Genomic DNA, 17952 nt, shown 5'->3' with positions numbered 1-17952 from the left:
CGGGCCGGGTCGGAGCGCGGGAGTGTGGTGCGGCGCGAGGCGGCGGGGCAGTGCGGAGGCTCCCGTCAGGGCGGCGGCAGCGCGCCGGGACCCCGGTCAGGGCGGCGGCGGGCGGAGCGCGCTGCCCCGGCGTCCCCTCCGCCCCCTATGAGCCGTTGCCCCCCGCGGCGGCCGGGATGTTGCCTGTGGTAGCCGGGCTGCTGCTGGCCGTGGCCGCGGGCGGCCGGGCGGCGGCGGCGGGGGGCGCGGAGAGCCCGGCGGGCAGCCGCTTCGTGTGCACCTCGCTGCCGCTGGACGCCGCGGGCGCGGGCTGCCCGGTGCCCATGCAGGGCGGCGCGCTGCCCCCCGAGGAGGAGCTGCGGGCCACGGTGCTGCAGCTGCGGGAGACCGTCCTGCAGCAGAAGGAGACCATCGGGAGCCAGCGCGACGCCATCCGCGAGCTCACGGGCAAGCTGAGCCGCTGCGAGGGCGCCGCCGGCCCCGACGGCAAGGCCGCCACGGCGGCGTGGCGCAAGGAGCAGGGCAAGGGCAAGGACACCATGGGCGACCTGCCGCGGGACCCGGCGCGGGTCATCGACCAGCTGAGCCGCACCATGCAGGCGCTCAAGGACCGCCTGGAGAGCCTGGAGGTAGGGCGGGGGCGGCCCGGGGGCTCGGGCGGCTGGAGGCGCCGGTGGCGGCACCTGCCCGGTGCGGGGCCGCGGGGCGGGTGCAGCCCGAGCGCCTGCTCCCGCGGAGCTGAGCTGAACCGGGCTGAGGCACGGGGGGGGGTTGTGTGGTTGGTCTGTCCTGCTTCCTTGATGCTTATCGCTTTTTTTAAGGAGGGTGGGGGCACCGGACGGCTCTTCCCTGTGTCCCCCCTCGGCTGGGGAAGGATGTGCGGCTTCCCTCAGCATCACCGGCTCGGTGTCTGTGTTGATGTGTCTGAGTCTCTGTTTCTGGGAATGTGGCTTCCTAGGGTTTCAGGTGTAACGCTGACATCCTGGGCACCAGGACCTTGGCATATGGTGCTGGACAAACAAGTGGCAGCGGTCACGAGGAGACTGTTGGACAGCTTGTGAAGATGAGATGCTTTATTTAGAGCTGGCCTCCAACAGCACGAGTGTGGTGCGGAATAATTGTGTGAATATAAAGGGGCTTTGGTCCAAGCCTGCTGATAAATGATTTCCAGGAGCCTTTGGATGGTGTCCGTGGCTGAGTGGCACTCATGGGGAGGAGAAAATTTCAGGTAGAAGGTGTCCTGACAGGAATGGTGCTGGATGTTGCTTCACTTTCCAGACCATGGCAGCTCTGTGTGTGTCCTGAGAGCCTCCAAGCATTCCCTGGTGTCTGTGAGGATTTAGAAGAACTTCCTAAAGGTTCTTCTGTGGGAAGATCTGGATGCTGGACTTCCTTTTCAAGTACCGTTTTGAAGGAACTGGATGTGTAATATCCTCTTAATACTGCTGCTGTCTTTTTGAAGCATCTCGTATTGGCATTGCTTTTTAGGACTGAGGAAGGAAAACTTGACCAGAATAATATGGTAGATAGTGCTCCTTAAAGGTACTGGTGTTACTTGAGAGAGTGGGGTTTTTTCAGTTTAAATAAAAGTAATTTAGCTTTTTAGCTAAACTTAGCAATTTGCTTTAGAAGTAGTTCAGCTTTTTAAATAAAAAGAATAAGAGTTTCTGTTTACTTAGGCTGACTATATCATTTGCAGTAAGTAAAGCTAAAACTTGTGTTGCACATTAGTCCCCATATGAATGGGATGCATTTGCAACTGGCTTCCTACATTGATTTTATTGAACATTAATGTACGAAGACTCTTTGATATGAGACACTGGAAACATTTAATAAACATGTCTTTTTGCTTCAGGAGCTGTTTAGTTACAGTGCTGATAAAAGCACTGAACATGACAAGGGCTAAAAAGCCATGCCTCTTTTGTAGTTGCTGGAGATCTTGGTGACCTTTCTTCTTCTTGAGACATGAATGTATTCATGCTTTATGCTATTTCTAAACCAGAAACTGTAAACTTTGTAAACTTTTCCCAAAGCACCAACTCCGAGCCAACGTGTCATATGCAGCGCTGCCTACTGAGCTTCGAGAGATGCTACAGCGGAGGCTTGGGGACCTGGAGCGCCAACTCCTGAGCAAAGTGGCCGAGCTCGAGGATGAAAAGTCTTTGCTTCACAATGAGACGTCAGCCCACCGGCAAAAGACGGAGACAGCCTTGAATGCATTGCTAGAAAGAGTGTCTGAATTAGAAAAAGGTAATCTGTACAGGATCTAAATGCTTCCCTAGACTGATTAATGCTCCTTCCAGTACGGCAGTCTAAATGTGTGCCTTGAGGGAAATATAGCACCCTTCTGATTAAGGTGCTGGACTAAATAGTAGGTGACAGTACGAATACCTGGATTCTATTTTTGCTTTTGTCACAGACCTCCTGTTTGACAGGCCTCTGCATGGCTTGGTTTTCCTGTCTCTTCCCTTGGCATGTGTAATTGTGTGGGTTGTTAAGGTGAATGTCTTCCCACTTGTGGGATGAAAAGGTGTATATAAGGTGTGGGTGGGAATGGAGGGAAGTATGGTAGTGGTAGTGGTGTCCTGAATACCTAGATAATGTCATGTATACCTGTGAGTAGAGCTGCCTTGCATCATGTGAACTGAAAATCACATGGGCTAAGCTTAATGAGCACAACTGCCTTTGAAGTAATGAATAGGATCTTATACTGGAACCCTTGTCTGCTGTTTTAGAAGCAAGTGGGATAAAAATCTTTCCTTTTCGTCGTTGGCCATGCCTTTGAGTTACTGCAGACCCTTGAGTTGTCCTGTCCCAAATATACAGCCTTTGGAGTTTACAGTAGGTTACACATGGTGCCAGTGGGGGACATTCTTAGTTCTAGCTATTTAATTGGATATGTAGATTAATTACTGAGATCTGTATGCTTGAGTAGAGTCAGTTTATTTGAATCACAAATGCCCGTGGAAATGAGCTGTTGAACAGGACTGTCTTTCTGTATTGACAATATACTCATGCAGAGTGGAGCGTGTAGTGGATTGTGGTAACTAGAGTACTGCTAAACATTGCTGCCCAGTCTTACTGCTCTTAAATGATCTCCCAAGGTGAATGGGCTCACTGCTTAAAAGCAACTTAATGAACATGCTTTCAAAATGGTGCAGACATACATAGCTCATGAATTTTAAAGTGCAGCCTAATGGATCCATTTGTATAATACAGTATGTATTATTTTCATTTTAAAAGTGTGAAGGATGGGGAAAGGGAAGGAGGAAGAAGAAATCTTCTAATGGCTCTGTCATTTATTGCTTTCCTGAGAGCTAAGATGAAACCCAGACTGCAACTAAAATTCTGGTGAACTGGTAGTGTGTTAATATGCCTTATGTGGCAAGTATTGCTAGTCCTCATCTCTGAAAGAAGTGACTCATATCAGTAAGTCATCAGAAAGAGAAAGGCAGTGGTGGGAGAATCAGAACAAGAATGCGTAATTTACCTAGGAAAAAATAGCCCCTTCCCACCTATATTTTTTTTGTGTGGGGGGAGAGGGCTGTCTTCCTACTAGTCTCCAAAGATGGGAAGAACTTGGGCCAGGAACTGAGACATGGGCTTTTTTTTGGTTGTGTAATTTGCTGTCTATTTAAATATAGTTTGCTTAGCTGTTCTGTGCCTTTGGTTCCTCAGACAAATCAAGGTGAGGGTAATAATAATCAAAGAACTTAATGATTTTGTAGATTACAAAGTTCAATAAATCAGTAATATTTGAAGTGATTTTTCCATCCTTTGAAAGCAGTCAGCATTGCTATTGTGCTCTTATTTCAAGTACTCTATCATTTAGCATCTATTCTTGTCAACACATTGGAGTGCCATGGCCTCATGGTTGTCCTGAGACTATATAAGTAAGAGGAAGAAGTAACCTTTCTATAAGGTGGCTGAAGTGTGAGCTCTGGGAGGAAGTTGTCTTGTGTGTGGGTTTTTCTTGGGGGGGTGGGGTGGGGAAGTGTGTGTGTGCTTTCTTTCTGTAGCTGTGACAGTTGGCCCGTCTGTCCCTAGTGGGTGTGGAAGAGCTTGAAGTTTGTACAGCTGTCATGATTCCCAAAGTCTCTGGTAACTTCACCAGTTGTCTCCAACTAGTGTGGTGAATGGTGCATTAAAAAGCAGGACTGAAATGGAAGAATGATCCTGTGGTTGATGTTGCCTGGGCTTCAGCTTGCTTCCTCACTTTGCTGGAGTCATGGACAAGCCTCCAGCTATCTCTTAAATCTGTTCTGCTTTTCTCTGGAAGGGAATAACAGTATTTCTTGCCTGTCTTGTCTAAAAATAATTCACATCCTTTGGGCAAATAACTGTCTCACTGCATGCGCACATTGCCCAGAATAGGAAGATCTTGTTATCATTTGGAGTTTTGGATGTTTTAAAGTCATGAGAACAAACTTAAAGTATAACAAGAAGAACTTTTTTGTACAGTGACTAATGTTCTTAATGGAGTATATTTATTTCCTTTCATTATATTTGAGATTGGTTGTGCCAGCCTAGTGGAGGTTCCTGAAATAACTAAGATCCTACTTTCATTTGCTTGTAAGTTTAGAATATTTCAGTCTTTGGTTTACAAGTTCATCAAGACAGATGCAAGCATCAGACAAGCTTTTTTTTTTTCCACCTCCTCTTTCTGTGAAAAATGCAGTCAAAACACTTCAGCCGATTCTGAGAACGGGAGCTGAGAGAATGCCAACAGTTAATTACATATGAAAATTGTGGCAACCTTTTGTGACAACAGCTCTTCATTAGGATCGTAGTGTGAAATATGGCAAGGGGATTGAATTTGTTTCAGGAATGTGAGTAAAGGAAATGGATAAGAAACGGAAGAACAAAAAAACGTTGAAGGAGATGCGCTAACTCTACTGCAGAAACATGGGGTTTTATATTGTGCCACAATGTGAGATTTTTCTTTTTTTTTTAAATCTAGAAAATTGTGCTTCTGATATAGTTGTCTGCATGTATATAAACTACTATATAATGCAGAGTGGTGCAGCTTACTATAAAGTCTTGATGTAAGAGTTCTTAATTTCATAAATCTTTTAGGGATTTTTCTGGCTTTCTATCACATCTTCTAGAAAAAAATAGTATTAATTTCTGCTTTTATAGTAAAGCAGATATCTAATATTTAGATAGTTCACAACTTTATATTGCATTTTTTGTTGATGTCATTTTGAACTTTGTTCTGATTCGGGTCTCCTGAGTTGTCTATGGAATGGAGATTCATTCTACTGAATTTAGCTCTACTAAGTGTTCTGGAGTGCATCAACTTTTAGTTATTCCAGATTGGCCATCCAAAATGAGAGTCAACCTGATTCTCAGCCAGCTATCTGTAAAGTCAGAATAATGCTGCTAGCGCATTGTGTAGGAGTAGTAGGAGGAAATGTTATATTTTTGAACTCTGTTTTAATAATGAGCCTACCAGAGAATCTGTTTAATAACAGTGCGTATCTTTAAAATGGTTTGAATGGTGTGAAATAAGAAGGCCTCCAGCCATAAACTGAGCAATGAAAAAGGAAAATATTTAACAGCCTCTTGTTAGTGGCATGCCATTGCTCTGGATGAGCAGGAAAAAATAAACTAAGTAATTAGCATGATGAATATACAAACTCTTGTATTTTTAAATGTTCTGGAAAAACAACATTCAACTATTTCTTGAGTGTAGCTTTTGTGTACCTTCTGTAAATTGAATAAAGTTAGAAAGATAACCAATATCAAACATGTTCTTAACCTGAATTACATACATGTTAAACAAAATGTTCTTTCTTCCTCAATGTAATTCTAGGTAACAGTGCATTTAAATCGCCTGATGAATTCAAAGTGTCTCTTCCGCTTCGCACAAACTATTTATATGGGAAGATCAAGAAGACTCTGCCAGAGCTGTATGCTTTCACTGTGTGTTTGTGGTTGAGATCAAGTGCTTCTCCTGGAATTGGCACTCCATTCTCATATGCTGTTCCTGGGCAGGCTAATGAAATTGTCCTCATAGAATGGGGGAATAATCCAATTGAACTTCTAATTAATGATAAGGTGAGAACCAACAACCTGCTTTTTAGTCTACATGGTCAGAAAAACAGTGGATGTTTCAAGGCCCAAACCCTTGGTACCTCTCTGGCAACTCTCTTATTCTCCCTGAGAGAAGCCAGTTCAGGGCTTTTGAGATGAAAGTGTGTGCGTGTCCTTTTTTGACTATGTATATGTTTGTTGCAAGTTCATAAAAGTACACTCAAAGTCAAGTGGCACATAGATTTGTGTTGCTTGAGACAAGACAACATATTTAGGTGAGCACAAACCTATGCTTGTCCTCTAAAATAACAAGCAGATGTTGGCTTCCTGTGTTTGAATCCCTTCTGTTTCAGAAAAACAAAGGAGTAATTCTTTTTTGAAGCCACATTATTACAAAACCTGTGGGATCTCAGCCAGTTGCAGTATTTTTCTTTCTAATTTTAACATCTAAATTTTAGAATTAACGTGGCACAAAGCAGAGCAAAAGACAGCCGAGGTTGGTTTCGATATGTCTGACTCTCAGACCTAAATTTAAATGCAACTTTTTCAGAGTTTGTGTAGATGCAAAAAGTAACAATTGTCCCTCACTACTTCACACCACTGGTGGCTTCTGACAAGCTTCAGAATTAAACCTGAGGAAAAACAGAACCGTTGAAGCTTGTCATTAAAACAGATTATAAATACTTTTATTTTCCTCACCTTCAATTTGGGCTAGTTGTGAAATGTAAATAGCTGATGATAGTTAAATTACTTGTTTTGAATCAATATGAGCAAAACTAGATTCTTAGCCTAGCCAGGCAGCATTGCAGCATAACTTGCCTTCAGGCACCATCCCTTGTTTTCCTTGGTCTGATAGGTTTCCTAGTAACTCACTGCTCTCTTAGGGATCAGGTGTTTACAAAGCTATAGCACAAACTTGGGTGGTTCAGTCACGTGGCTAGTTAAGGGCTCTTAACAGTCCTACCATCCTCTCAAATCAGTAACAGTGAAAGACTGGTTATTTTTAATGATTTGTGGAAGGAAAGGAAAATTGAGTCTGCTTATCCTTCCTTAGCTGTAACTTTCTCAATATTTTGTCAGTTGTCTTAATATTCTGTGTGAGGCTAAATGGTTTTCCTTATTTATCTCCCATATTATAGAGCTGCTGTGTAGCCCACTCACTGTGTTTGTCTGCTGCCTTCAGTAAGTTTTAGATCGAGTTCCTAAAGGAGTTTAATCCCTCTTCATTTGGAGCCCTACATGCAGCTCCCACAAGCTTTACTGGAAGCAGACAGAGCTACTTGTCAAGTCCTTAACACAAATGGTGTGGGCAAACCCCAGACCGAAGGGAAACTTAGCATGAAAACTGGATGGAAAGTTAGGGCTAAGCTCTGAAACTTATGTAACAACAGATGCTGCAGATTAATTTGCAGTGTCAGTGGATTGATAGCAGCTTAGACTGTTCCAGCTGTGATCAAATGATAAAAGTGCTGAAGTGGCTCACAGCTGGAATAAAAAGCATGCCTGTATTCCTGAATTTCCAGTGCATTCATATACAGAATTGTGGAGATGATTCCTAGTCACTATCAGCTGGGACAAAGTAAAGATTTGAATGGGAACTAACTTCTGCCTCTGCAGTTTATGGCTCTGAGAACAGAGTAGATAAATGCTGTGCTTGAACTGCTAGACTCAGTCTTCAGCATGTGTGTGTTTTTTTGGTAGGTTGCCCAGCTCCCTCTCTTTGTTAGTGATGGAAAATGGCATCATATCTGTGTAACGTGGACAACCAGAGATGGCATGTGGGAGGCTTTTCAGGATGGAGAGAAGCTTGGCACCGGAGAGAATCTAGCTCCGTGGCACCCAATCAAACCTGGAGGTGTCCTGATCCTTGGTCAGGAGCAGGTGAGTGAAAGACACAGTGTGTTCCAAGGGTTTAAAAAAAACTCTCCAAAAGAAAAATCAAAGTTCCCAAACAAAGAGTTACATGAAAGTTATTTCTCCCATTTATAGTAAACCCTTGGTCTTGCTGCATATCTAGTATCTGGAAAATCTTACAAAGCAGCAAATACTTGGTGCAATTGCACACTTGTATGCTTTGTTTCATTTAATGAATATCCTGAATATTCATGTTGCAGCTGCTCCCAGTCTTCATGCTACAGTGAAACTTCATCAGTGATCTGACATACCTTAAATGAAGTCCTTGAACTAGATTACTGATAACAAGCTGTTAAGAAAAGGACAGAATTGGCCATACCTGTTATGTGTATTTGAGTGCAGTCAAAAAGGAGGTGCCTGAAAGTGGACCAAGTACAATACTTGCTTGGTGGTTGTTTAAGCCGAATCGCCCATCCCTCTTCGCAGGTTGCTGTGGGCTTTTGTTTTCTTTTTTTTTTTTTTCTTCTGCTCACCCTCCCCCCGCCCCCCTTTATCCCAAGCATAGCCAAATGTTATTCTTAGAGCCCCAGAATAGACCAAAGAAACTGTGTGTATGAGAGTGGGGGAAGCAACAACCATGGGCACTGGAGTGCTTGTGGGTGTATCACCATCTTCTATAGATGTGTCTGCTAGGGAGAATTGTCTGACATACCTGAAAAGCTTTACAGTAGTGGAGTCTATGCCACTAATTCAAAAGTTGATACCTACTTTAAAGGCAAGTCTGAAGTCAAAGGAGTGAAGTCTGCATTACGTTTGGTTTCTGATTAAGGTATGTAAACTCTCCCAGTGCAAATGTTGATGTCTGAATATTGGTATAGCCAATACAAAGCATTCATGAGGCTGAGGATGAATCCTTTCTGAATAAGGAGAAATAAGGGATTTTGAATCTTGCTCTTGTTTAATAAATGTTTCATTAAACTACTGTCTATAAATTGTGTGGCTCTGTTTATCTTCATTGTTTTATCTTCCTATTCTTGCATTTGATTACATACCTTGATATTTGTTCTTTTACCAAAAATCATTGATCATAATGAATAGCAGGAAACATACATTCCCAGATTAACAACTGGGTGAGGCAATGAAAAACTAATTTTGTCCTGATCCTTATTTCAGTAGATCCTTATCCCCAACATAAGTGACATTTGACAAAGGGCATTAGGCTTCTGAATTTACATAGCAGATGCTCCAGCTCAACTTTAAAGGGCTGATAGAGCTTTTCTGTAACTCTCCCCATGCAGCCTGCCTGTACTATGCTTGACCTGTCCTGTGCTATCAATTTCATGTTAGTGTGATCACACAAGGTATGTGATCTGTCCTTGAGTAGTGGGTGGAGCAAATAAACATTTGAGGCTTATGCAGTTACAGTTGGAGTAACTGATCTGGTATGGACAGCAGAAGCCTGTATATTTAGATCCAAAGGTCTTGTCTTCAGCCCCTACAGACAGTTGGTCCAGGTCTGCAGTTTAATCTATAACCATAAAACTTTTGGAGTAATCCTCTTCATTGATGTAGTTCTCCCTGAAGTTGTCCTGTGGAATTGTTTTGACATGCATATTTCAGACCTGAGCTTTTAAATGTCGTGTTCAAAGTGGCCCTTCTAGAAGCTTGGAGTTGCTCAGCTATGTGATCTAGCTGTGTTCTTTTCATCTGCTTCTAGCAGAGTGGTGGTGGGGGGGGGAGAGACCTTCAAGTTTGAAGAAGAAAATGCTGATATAACCTGCTTATCTAATCCTAATTCTTATGTGCCTAAAGGACACAGTAGGAGGAAGATTTGATGCAACTCAAGCCTTCGTCGGGGAGATGAGCCAATTCAATATATGGGACAGGGTCTTAAAAGCTGAAGACATCATGAATATTGCCAACTGCTCTACCAACATGCCTGGCAACATCATACCTTGGGTTGATAATAATGTTGATGTGTTTGGAGGTGCAACCAAGTGGCCTGTGGAGACGTGTGAAGAGCGCCTGCTAGATTTATAGCTGCAATCGTTTCCCATTTAAGTGCCCCATTTTAGTAGGACAATCTTTTGTGCAATCTAAAGCACTTATTTTTCCTCTCTCTGCCCTTTCCTAACTGCTCCGAAGAATAAAAAGTTGAGTAAACCGCCTGGGTGCAAAGAAAGCTGGTGGTTTGGGGCAGTGAGCCTGACAATGAAAGAAGCACCTCTTGGCTAGAGCAGCCCTTACTTACAGCATTGTCCAAAACGTGCTTTGGTCTGCGATAGCCTTTTGGGTTAGGCCCTAGTTTAGCACATCAGTTCTTCTGGCAGGGAGGGGGAGCAGCCTTGTACATGTTAACTGTAGTACACCTTTTGATAACATGCAGTGCTGACAAAGCACTGACAGGCTAAATTGGATCTCTCCCTCCCTTCTATCCTCCCCCCTTCGAATTCAAGCAATACTTTTTTTAGCCCTTTTTAAAGAAATTATGTAATCCTTAGACTACAGTGATGATGACTCAACCATGGGTAGAGCAGAACAGCTGCTATCTGGAGTGCAATGGTCTTGCTTTTTAATTTATAAATTAGAAATCCTTGTTCTATGACAGAGAGGTGGTATATTTGATGTAAATGCTATTGTAGTTAAATTCAAAGAAAGGGCTGGATTCCCTGCCTGTGTAATCAGCATAGCTCCATTGAAATCAAGAGATGCTTCAGGTGAGGCTCAGTCCCAAAGCCTGTCTTTCCCTAGCCTGGATCTCCATATAGCTGGCTGGATGAATGATTTTATTTGTATTTTCTGTAGGCTGAATGTACTGAATTTGTGGTGACCTGACCTGTAAACTTTTCTCTATTGTTTCTCTTGCTTTAGTCCATGTCTTTATTTTCTTAAGTATACAAGCTGTGATTAAGTGAATTTCAGTTTTGTTTTGCTTTGAAAGGCCTTTTTATGAGCAAGTGCCAAAGTTCAGTTTCTGCTTGCTGAGAATCACTATATCTTTTTCCAACCTAAGTCTTCTACAATGTTTTCTATGTTATAATGGTCCTATGTAATATGAAAATGTGCTGTTTTTCAATTCTTGTTGATTGTCTCTTCTGTAAGCACTGGGCTGACTACTCTGTTTTTTACCATTTTCTCTCAATATTTTGCAAACAATGTTGCTGTTTTCTTGGCATTGATGTGACTACTTGGTTTGTGGCTCGCAGATAGCAAATGCACTGTACCGGGAAAGAGTTAATACTTTTGTTATTTTAAAGAAGAAGGATTTAAAAAGGGGTGGGGGTAATTTATAAAGCTAAATATCATATTTTATTTTTCATATGTTTTGAATTGTAAGAACAATATGGTGAAAGTCCCATTTGTAGGATAAAGTTACATATTTCCATTAATATGTAGTACGCTGTTCTTAAAAGAAAATTCTTATAATGAACTTTTAATTAAAATGCACTGTAAAATGAGTCTTTAATTCCTTTGTAGTCACACAAGACACTGAATGTTCTTTTTCACAGTTGCTATGAGTTTTGCTAATATCTTTCTAGACTGATAGAAGTGCAGTTATACAAGAAGTTGACCTGTCTCCTACCACTGTGCTCTGATGGACCCAATCCCGTGGCACTACTCTGATGGGGTGGCATGAGATGTGACAGTTTCATTGGAGTGGGATGGGACCTATGTTCATATATATGTGTATATATATACACACATATATATATATATATTTTTTACAGTAGTGAGAAACAAAGTATGATCTGCTTCTGGGTGAATGTAGTGGTTGTAGGTGACTGGGTCTCCAACCAGTGTAAAAAGAACAGTTCAGCAAGCAAAATGAAAACAGTTGTTGAAAGGTGCTAGCAAAGTCATTACAGCTGTGCAAGTTGTATAGTCTGGTGTCCACAGGGTCTGACAATAAACCGAATGCTCTGCTTCATAAACTGAAAGGTTCATGGCTCCCTCTCTGCAAGAGATCCGCCAGCTGGGGCAGAGCCATTGTTCCAGCCCTAACATACCCTCCTCCAGACAGGGAGGGTTTGACGTTTGTAAGAAACAGCATTATGCAGTGCTGGGTTATGGGCTAAATTCCAAACGTTCTCATTCTGGTTGTTTGAAAAAAACCCCACAACAGTGATTTCCCCCACCCACCCCCAAAAAAGGATCTTAAAGTCCCAACAAAACAAGCCTTCAGTGCAAGATCTCATTCTTATCTCATGTGGGCAGGAAAGCAACGGAGGCATCAAGCTGTTCCTCAATCCACCTTTCTTTATCAGTTTTTTCCTAAATAAGCTATTAGGAACTGAAGTCTGGATTTCTTTGTGCTGAGGTCTGCCCTCTTAGCAAACAGCTTTTGCACTTCCAGAACAGGCTGAAATCTGCAATGGTGAAATTGTCCTGGCTGTTTTCTTGTATGCTAGGACACTGTGCTTTATCCATCATTAAACACTAGCTCAGTGTTTGTATTTGTTCCTTGTTTGAGAGAAGCAAAGGGTCTTTACGTTTCAATTGGCCATGCTGATCCTTAGCTGGAGAGTTATTTAAAGATGCTCTCACTCTTAGGTCTGTCTTTAGCTCTGACTTTAACACTAAACACCTGAGTAAGAGGCTGCACATGTGGGAGGAGGTGTTTGTGGGTGGGGGTGCTGATTGCTTTGGTGCTCCTGGGTAGGGCTGATCTGGTGGGACTGCTGTTAGTTGGGCTGTTGCTGGTGAGTGGTTGGCTGCTGTCCTCGGGCTCTGCTCTGGTTGTGCAAAGGACGACATGAAAAGGCTAAACCACAGAGGAGTGTGATGGATCTTCTTTTCAGCGCAGAAATCAATACTAGAAATAGTTGCTTTTTTCCAAGGTATGTCAAGATGCTCAGGTGAGAGGGTGTTTGGGGACATCTGTCCTGTTATAATCTGCCTTAGACCTGGGATGGCTATGTCTCTGCTAAAGATAAACAGCTTAGTCCTCTGGAGGGTTTTGTTTTGTTTTGTTTTTGACTGGTTACATAACCAAACTGGGTTGTTGTTGCTGTGTGGCTTGTTTTATTGTTGCTATTTTCTTAAAGATGCTCTTTAGTGAAAGCTAAAGCTAAGCAGTATGTGTTCCATTGAGAAGTTTTTTTCTGTATTTTACTATTTTCTTCTTTCTTTTATGCAATGCTACCTTTTTCATTGAAATAGATTATTATTATTATTATTATTTTTTTGGTGGTACCTTTATCTTGCAATGAAAAGTTATGGCTGTTATTCTGCTGCTCCAGATTCTGGGAGTTGTAGGTTTTATGTGCATATAGAAGCAGATGGCAAAACAGGAGTAAAAACTACCATATTCCAGCATCTATATTGTTTATGGAGTGTGGAAGTGATGAGATAACCTTCAGTTCCCAAAATGCTCTGAATACACAGAAGTAATAACTTACGGGGAACTGGCTTACAGCTACAACACTTGGAACATGCAATAATGGGAATTTTTAGAAAATCTGTTTAAACATAGATAGAGCTAGGGCTCTTAAGACCAGTATCCATGATCCTAATGAACCAACCTTGAGCTGTGATCTGGCTAAGTCTCCAGTTGACTCCCTTGGATGGGAGCACTGTTTGGTTTCTGTGCTGCACTGTTCTGTTCATATATATTTCATGCATTTAATGGCTGTTGAGCAACAAACAGGGTCTGGCATTTGATGGGTATGTCTGAATGCAGGTGATATTCCTTCAAATATGTGTAGATATTTTTGGCTAGCTGGCTGACCATTAGAAAAGTGTAGATCATACCAACGTATGCTTGTTACTTGTCTGAGGGCTTTAGCTATAAACCTGCGGTCTAAGTAGAGCTGACTACTCCTGTGTGTAAAAGGACCACCCCTGTGCCCCTAGGATCCCGTTGTGAACAGGCCTACTCCCTTGCTCAGACTTTCTGGTAGGTCACACTTGCTTGTTAGTTTTGGCCAGGAGTTACCTGGAAAAGACAATTTTCGTGAGAATATTTTGGGTTCTCTTCATCCTAACTGAAGCCCTCTTCGTGGTGGCTGCTGGACCCAACAGGAGGCAAGAGTCTTTTCTTAGGCTCATATAAGCCTGAAGTAACGGCAATATTCAGGTCTCAGAAATGCGGTGAAGACCACAGTAATTCCTTTCAATTGAGTTCTACCCTTGTTGTTACATGCAGGTTCTTGGTGTTCAAATATGTGAGACTGCAAGAGTAACTGATTCTGTTTTGTTCTGGAGAGCTGTTTTTCACAGGTCTTTCCTAAAGCTGAAGTGCAAAGCTGGTGCATTGTATTTGCTTTCTTTTTTTTTTTAAAAGCTGGCTTTTTCTCAGTCAGAATAGTCATTGCTCTCGAAAAGAGTTTATATAACTGCGGATTAGACTTTTATTTCTCCTTTGCTAATGACAGCTGTCTCTACATACAAGGATTCCTCAACCTGTTGGTATCAGTTATCCAGGCTGGGAAGGAAGGTGAGCCTTCCTCTGCTGTGTCATCCCCCAGGAGACCCTGAGTTTTGCTGGGGAGTCCAGTTACGGGAGAAAAAGGCCCAGTTGAGGCTCTTATTGCAGATGATGTTCCCTGGGTGCTGCTGTGGGAGTCTGGGGACAGGCACAGCAAGGATCCCTGCTGAAGAAGAGCTCTGCTGATGGAGAGAGCCGGCTAGCGTCCAAGTCCCTGTTGAAATGAAAGGTCTCAGTCGGTAGCCAGGGAGTCTGTGGGCTTTGGGACCTGGAGGTATAAAAGGACTTTTCTGGAGAACTTTCACCAAAACGCCACCTTTTTGGGAGGGGAGAGGCGTGTCACAGAGAGATAAACTGGACACTACTAATGTGTTTGCGGTTTAGCTATAAGGCTTAAATAATATAGGAGTGTTTGCTTAAGTTTTACAGAGCTAAAACTCTCCTGGGAAGAACTGAATTAATTGCACCCCGGCTATAGCTATTTTAAAAGTCTGCACTTAGCAAGATATAAATTTGGACAAGAAGTTCAAAGGTCAGTTTCCTCTTCCGTGGGGGGGGGGGGCTGGGATGGGTAAAGGCAGATATTCTGGCAAGGTTTCAAATACAGAAGCTCCCTTGTGGCTTGATACAACTGGGAGGAATTTTTACTTGTGGTTTTCTTGTTTTCTTTTTTCTTTTTTTAAATAAATAAACCAAACCCCCTTTGGCATGTCACCTGCAGTGTCTCCCAGCAGTCCAGCTCTGAACGACGCTGTTCCCAGGTGCCTGCCGTGGGCTGAGGCACCCCAGGAGCTGCACTTTGTCCATGTGAAGGATGAAGAGCAGTGTTTCTAAAAGCTGCCTGCTCCTTTGCTTGCTACTGGTCAGCTTCTACTAGTTCACTGAGAACAGACCTTATCTTGAAAAGGACGGTCTCTAGCATCTGTGGCACATAATCTGGTCTTATTCTGAATAAAATATGCTTGCAGATGTTTTCCACTGTTTTTTGGAGCACTGAGGCCCCTAAAGGGCTGTTGGGGTGCTTATCTTATTAATATGGATTAATAATAATCCTAATAATTAATGCGTAAGTATTCAGAAAGGTAACTGAGTGAATGCTTCTTAGAAGGGCTTATGAGGCTTTTAAGTTAGCAGAAGTTCTTTCACATTATCTTTCAAAGGGCCTGGAACCAGCTTCACGATTAACTTAAAATCCTCATGCTATTGCAATGGAGTTGGTAGTTTAGGCTTATGTCAAAAACAAAAGCCCGCCTTCCTGAGCCCCATGGACAAAAGGGAGCCCACTTAAACGGGGTGGCCTTATGCCTAAAAGAATAGGCTGAAACCTCATGAGTAACAGCACTAGCTAGGCAGGTGATTTATAACAACTTTGCATTTTGTGGTTATGCTTGGTGCATTGCTGCCAGTCCGCAGTGGGAATCCTGCCATGCCTTTGAGCTGTGGTCCTGGACGTAGCTATTTTTTTTTCTGTAACAGGATGCAATTGGCTTCCTCCCCTGTTTCAGCAGGGACAGAGAAGGCAGTTGCCTCCAAGCTGGAAAGAGGTTTTTCAGTTCCACCTTTTTCTATCCCTGCAGCTAGCTGCAAAGGGGTCTTGTGAGAGACGATCTGCGCTGGCTCTTAATTTAGTGTGCGATTTCTCTAGAGGAGATGGCTTGTGACTGACAAAATGGAGCAGACCTATATTTGCTTTCCAGGGATGGTGGAGCTGGCAGGAATATGCTGTGTTTTAGACTAGGGTGTTTTTTTGTTGCCTCTTCTAACAAGTCAGATCGCTTTCTTTATGACCAATTATAAGTGGCTGATAAACACCTATAATAAAATACAGATGTGCATTGGCAAATCATTCTTTTTTCCATTAAAGAAAGCTGTTGCTTACTGTTTAGAGAGTGCATATCTTCCTAAGAGAGCAAATTATTTATGGCAGTGCATTAATTAGCTTTTTCAAGGCTTCTAAGGTCTTGGAGCTACTTCTAGCTCCAGGGATAATTGCAGTAGGTAAATACCTCCATGCTGCAAGTATAATCCAATACAGCTGGAAAACAGTTGTTAATGTGATGAGTTCAGGGCTTCTGGCCTGCTGGGGGCCAAATGGAAAAATGGCATTTACAAGATAATTGTAACTTGCCAGTTGAGTAAACGTGGTGGTCACTGATAGCCAAACAATCCTGGGGGCTTCCAGACCTGGCTTGGTTGCCAGATTTACTCACATAGTTCTGTATTATCATTTTAATGTGGTGGCTGTGCTAGCACTCCTGCTTACCCATCGTGACCTCTGGATTCAGCCCTCCCATTTCTGTCGCAGTGAAGAGGAGCCGTAACTCCGCTCTCGTGCCCATCGGCAAGCCCGCTGCTTTGGCTAGTGGCTGTGCCGCTTTTTCCCGAGATCCACGGTGTGTGCGCTCCACTTCTGGATTTTTGTGTTTTGTTCCACAAGTATTTGGTGTTGCTCGAACGTGCTGCTATGGTTACTCAGGCACCATTGACTGCGCAGGTCAGCCTGGGAGAGCTTTAAACAGTGTTCAGGACTGAACACAACTCGTGCTTGTTAAAGCCAGCGTGCCAGGTTTTAAATTAACAAGTTACGTGAGAGTAGTGTCTTTTTCTCTTTCCCTGCACTTGGGGTTTGTAAGGGGAAAAAAAATACATTGCCTTGACGCCAGCCCAAGCAATGACAGTGGCTCTTGCTGAAAATAGAAACCAGCCTATTTGTTCTGGGAATTGGCTGCAGGCTGGCAGGGCTTTGTATGCACAAGTGGAGGTAGGATGTGCAAAGCAGAGCAACCGACTGAAGAGCAGAGGCCTCCCGGGCTGTGTCAGTGCAAACGGAGAGCAACGCCGGCGATGGGAGTGGGGCCGGCCGCGGGTCTGCGCGCAGCAGCACGCCTGGGCAAGGGATTTCCTGGTCCTTGGGAAGCCATAGGGACCGGCGGGGATTCTCGGACCTCCTCTTGCTACCTGACAGTTCCCGGTCCCACCGCTGCCGACCAAGGCCGAGGTTTTGGAGGGCCCATCCCGAACTGGTCTGTGAGCTGAGCTGGCACTTGGTGGTGTCCAAGTCCCAGAAGCGTAGCAAGATCCGGTCCATACCACAGCGTGGGTAGGGCTTGGAAAGGGACAGCTCTAAGCTAACTTGAGATATGCCTAGTGGTGCCAATGTGAGGGTATACCCTCTAACACCCTTCTGGTTCAGGCATACTAATGTCTCTAGGGTAAATAACCAGGACTGAGCTTCCTCTTCTGGTTATGCTGAAGGCAAAACTGCCATAGGTTTCAGTGAGACTCTGTTTGAGACGAGTCTGAACATGCTGGTAGAAATGAAACAAAAATCTGGTGTGACTTTAAAATTATTTTCTAAAAACACAGGCTGGAGAGGGTTACTCTGAATCACTGGCATCTATGTCCTTTTTTATTTAATATTTTTATTTCTATACAGTAACTTTGAGGAGACTGCGAGCAGAGGAGTCTTTCAAGATGGGCTATATGTGCTAGAGGGGGAATGTGCTCCTGTCTGCTTTGTACTATAATTGTTGGGTCCCTATTATGATATGGCAAAAAATTATAAATAAGAATTATAGAAGCAAGAGAAGGCAGTTGATATATTTTTTTTAATTAAAGAATTAACTTTCCTTCCC

General features: G+C 43.3%; 1 protein-coding gene across 1 annotated transcript; it reads left to right on the top strand.

Moving 5' to 3' along the window:
* Nucleotides 1-24: 24 nt before the first annotated feature.
* Nucleotides 25-11348, top strand: NPTX2 (neuronal pentraxin 2). The gene is made up of 5 exons (XM_026116211.2): nt 25-629; nt 2034-2250; nt 5816-6060; nt 7738-7917; nt 9703-11348. The coding sequence occupies exons 1-5, from the start codon at nt 177-179 to the stop codon at nt 9928-9930; spliced, it is 1323 nt and encodes a 440-aa protein (XP_025971996.2). The 5' UTR covers nt 25-176; the 3' UTR covers nt 9931-11348.
* Nucleotides 11349-17952: the final 6604 nt, after the last annotated feature.

This window comes from Dromaius novaehollandiae, chromosome 14, assembly GCF_036370855.1.
Source record: "Dromaius novaehollandiae isolate bDroNov1 chromosome 14, bDroNov1.hap1, whole genome shotgun sequence".
Classification (NCBI taxonomy): Eukaryota; Metazoa; Chordata; class Aves; order Casuariiformes; family Dromaiidae; genus Dromaius; species Dromaius novaehollandiae.
Note: the sequence above shows the minus strand (reverse complement) of the source record. Positions and strands in the feature narration are given on the sequence as shown.

Bases quoted from the DNA above. Each gene is read 5' to 3' on its own strand.
- NPTX2 (XM_026116211.2), top strand. From the start codon at position 177: ATGTTGCCTGTGGTAGCCGGGCTGCTGCTGGCCGTGGCCGCGGGCGGC. The intron at 2,251-5,815 runs GTAATCTGTACA...ATGTAATTCTAG, and splicing joins AGTGTCTGAATTAGAAAAAG to GTAACAGTGCATTTAAATCG. The intron at 6,061-7,737 runs GTGAGAACCAAC...TTTTTTTGGTAG, and splicing joins AACTTCTAATTAATGATAAG to GTTGCCCAGCTCCCTCTCTT.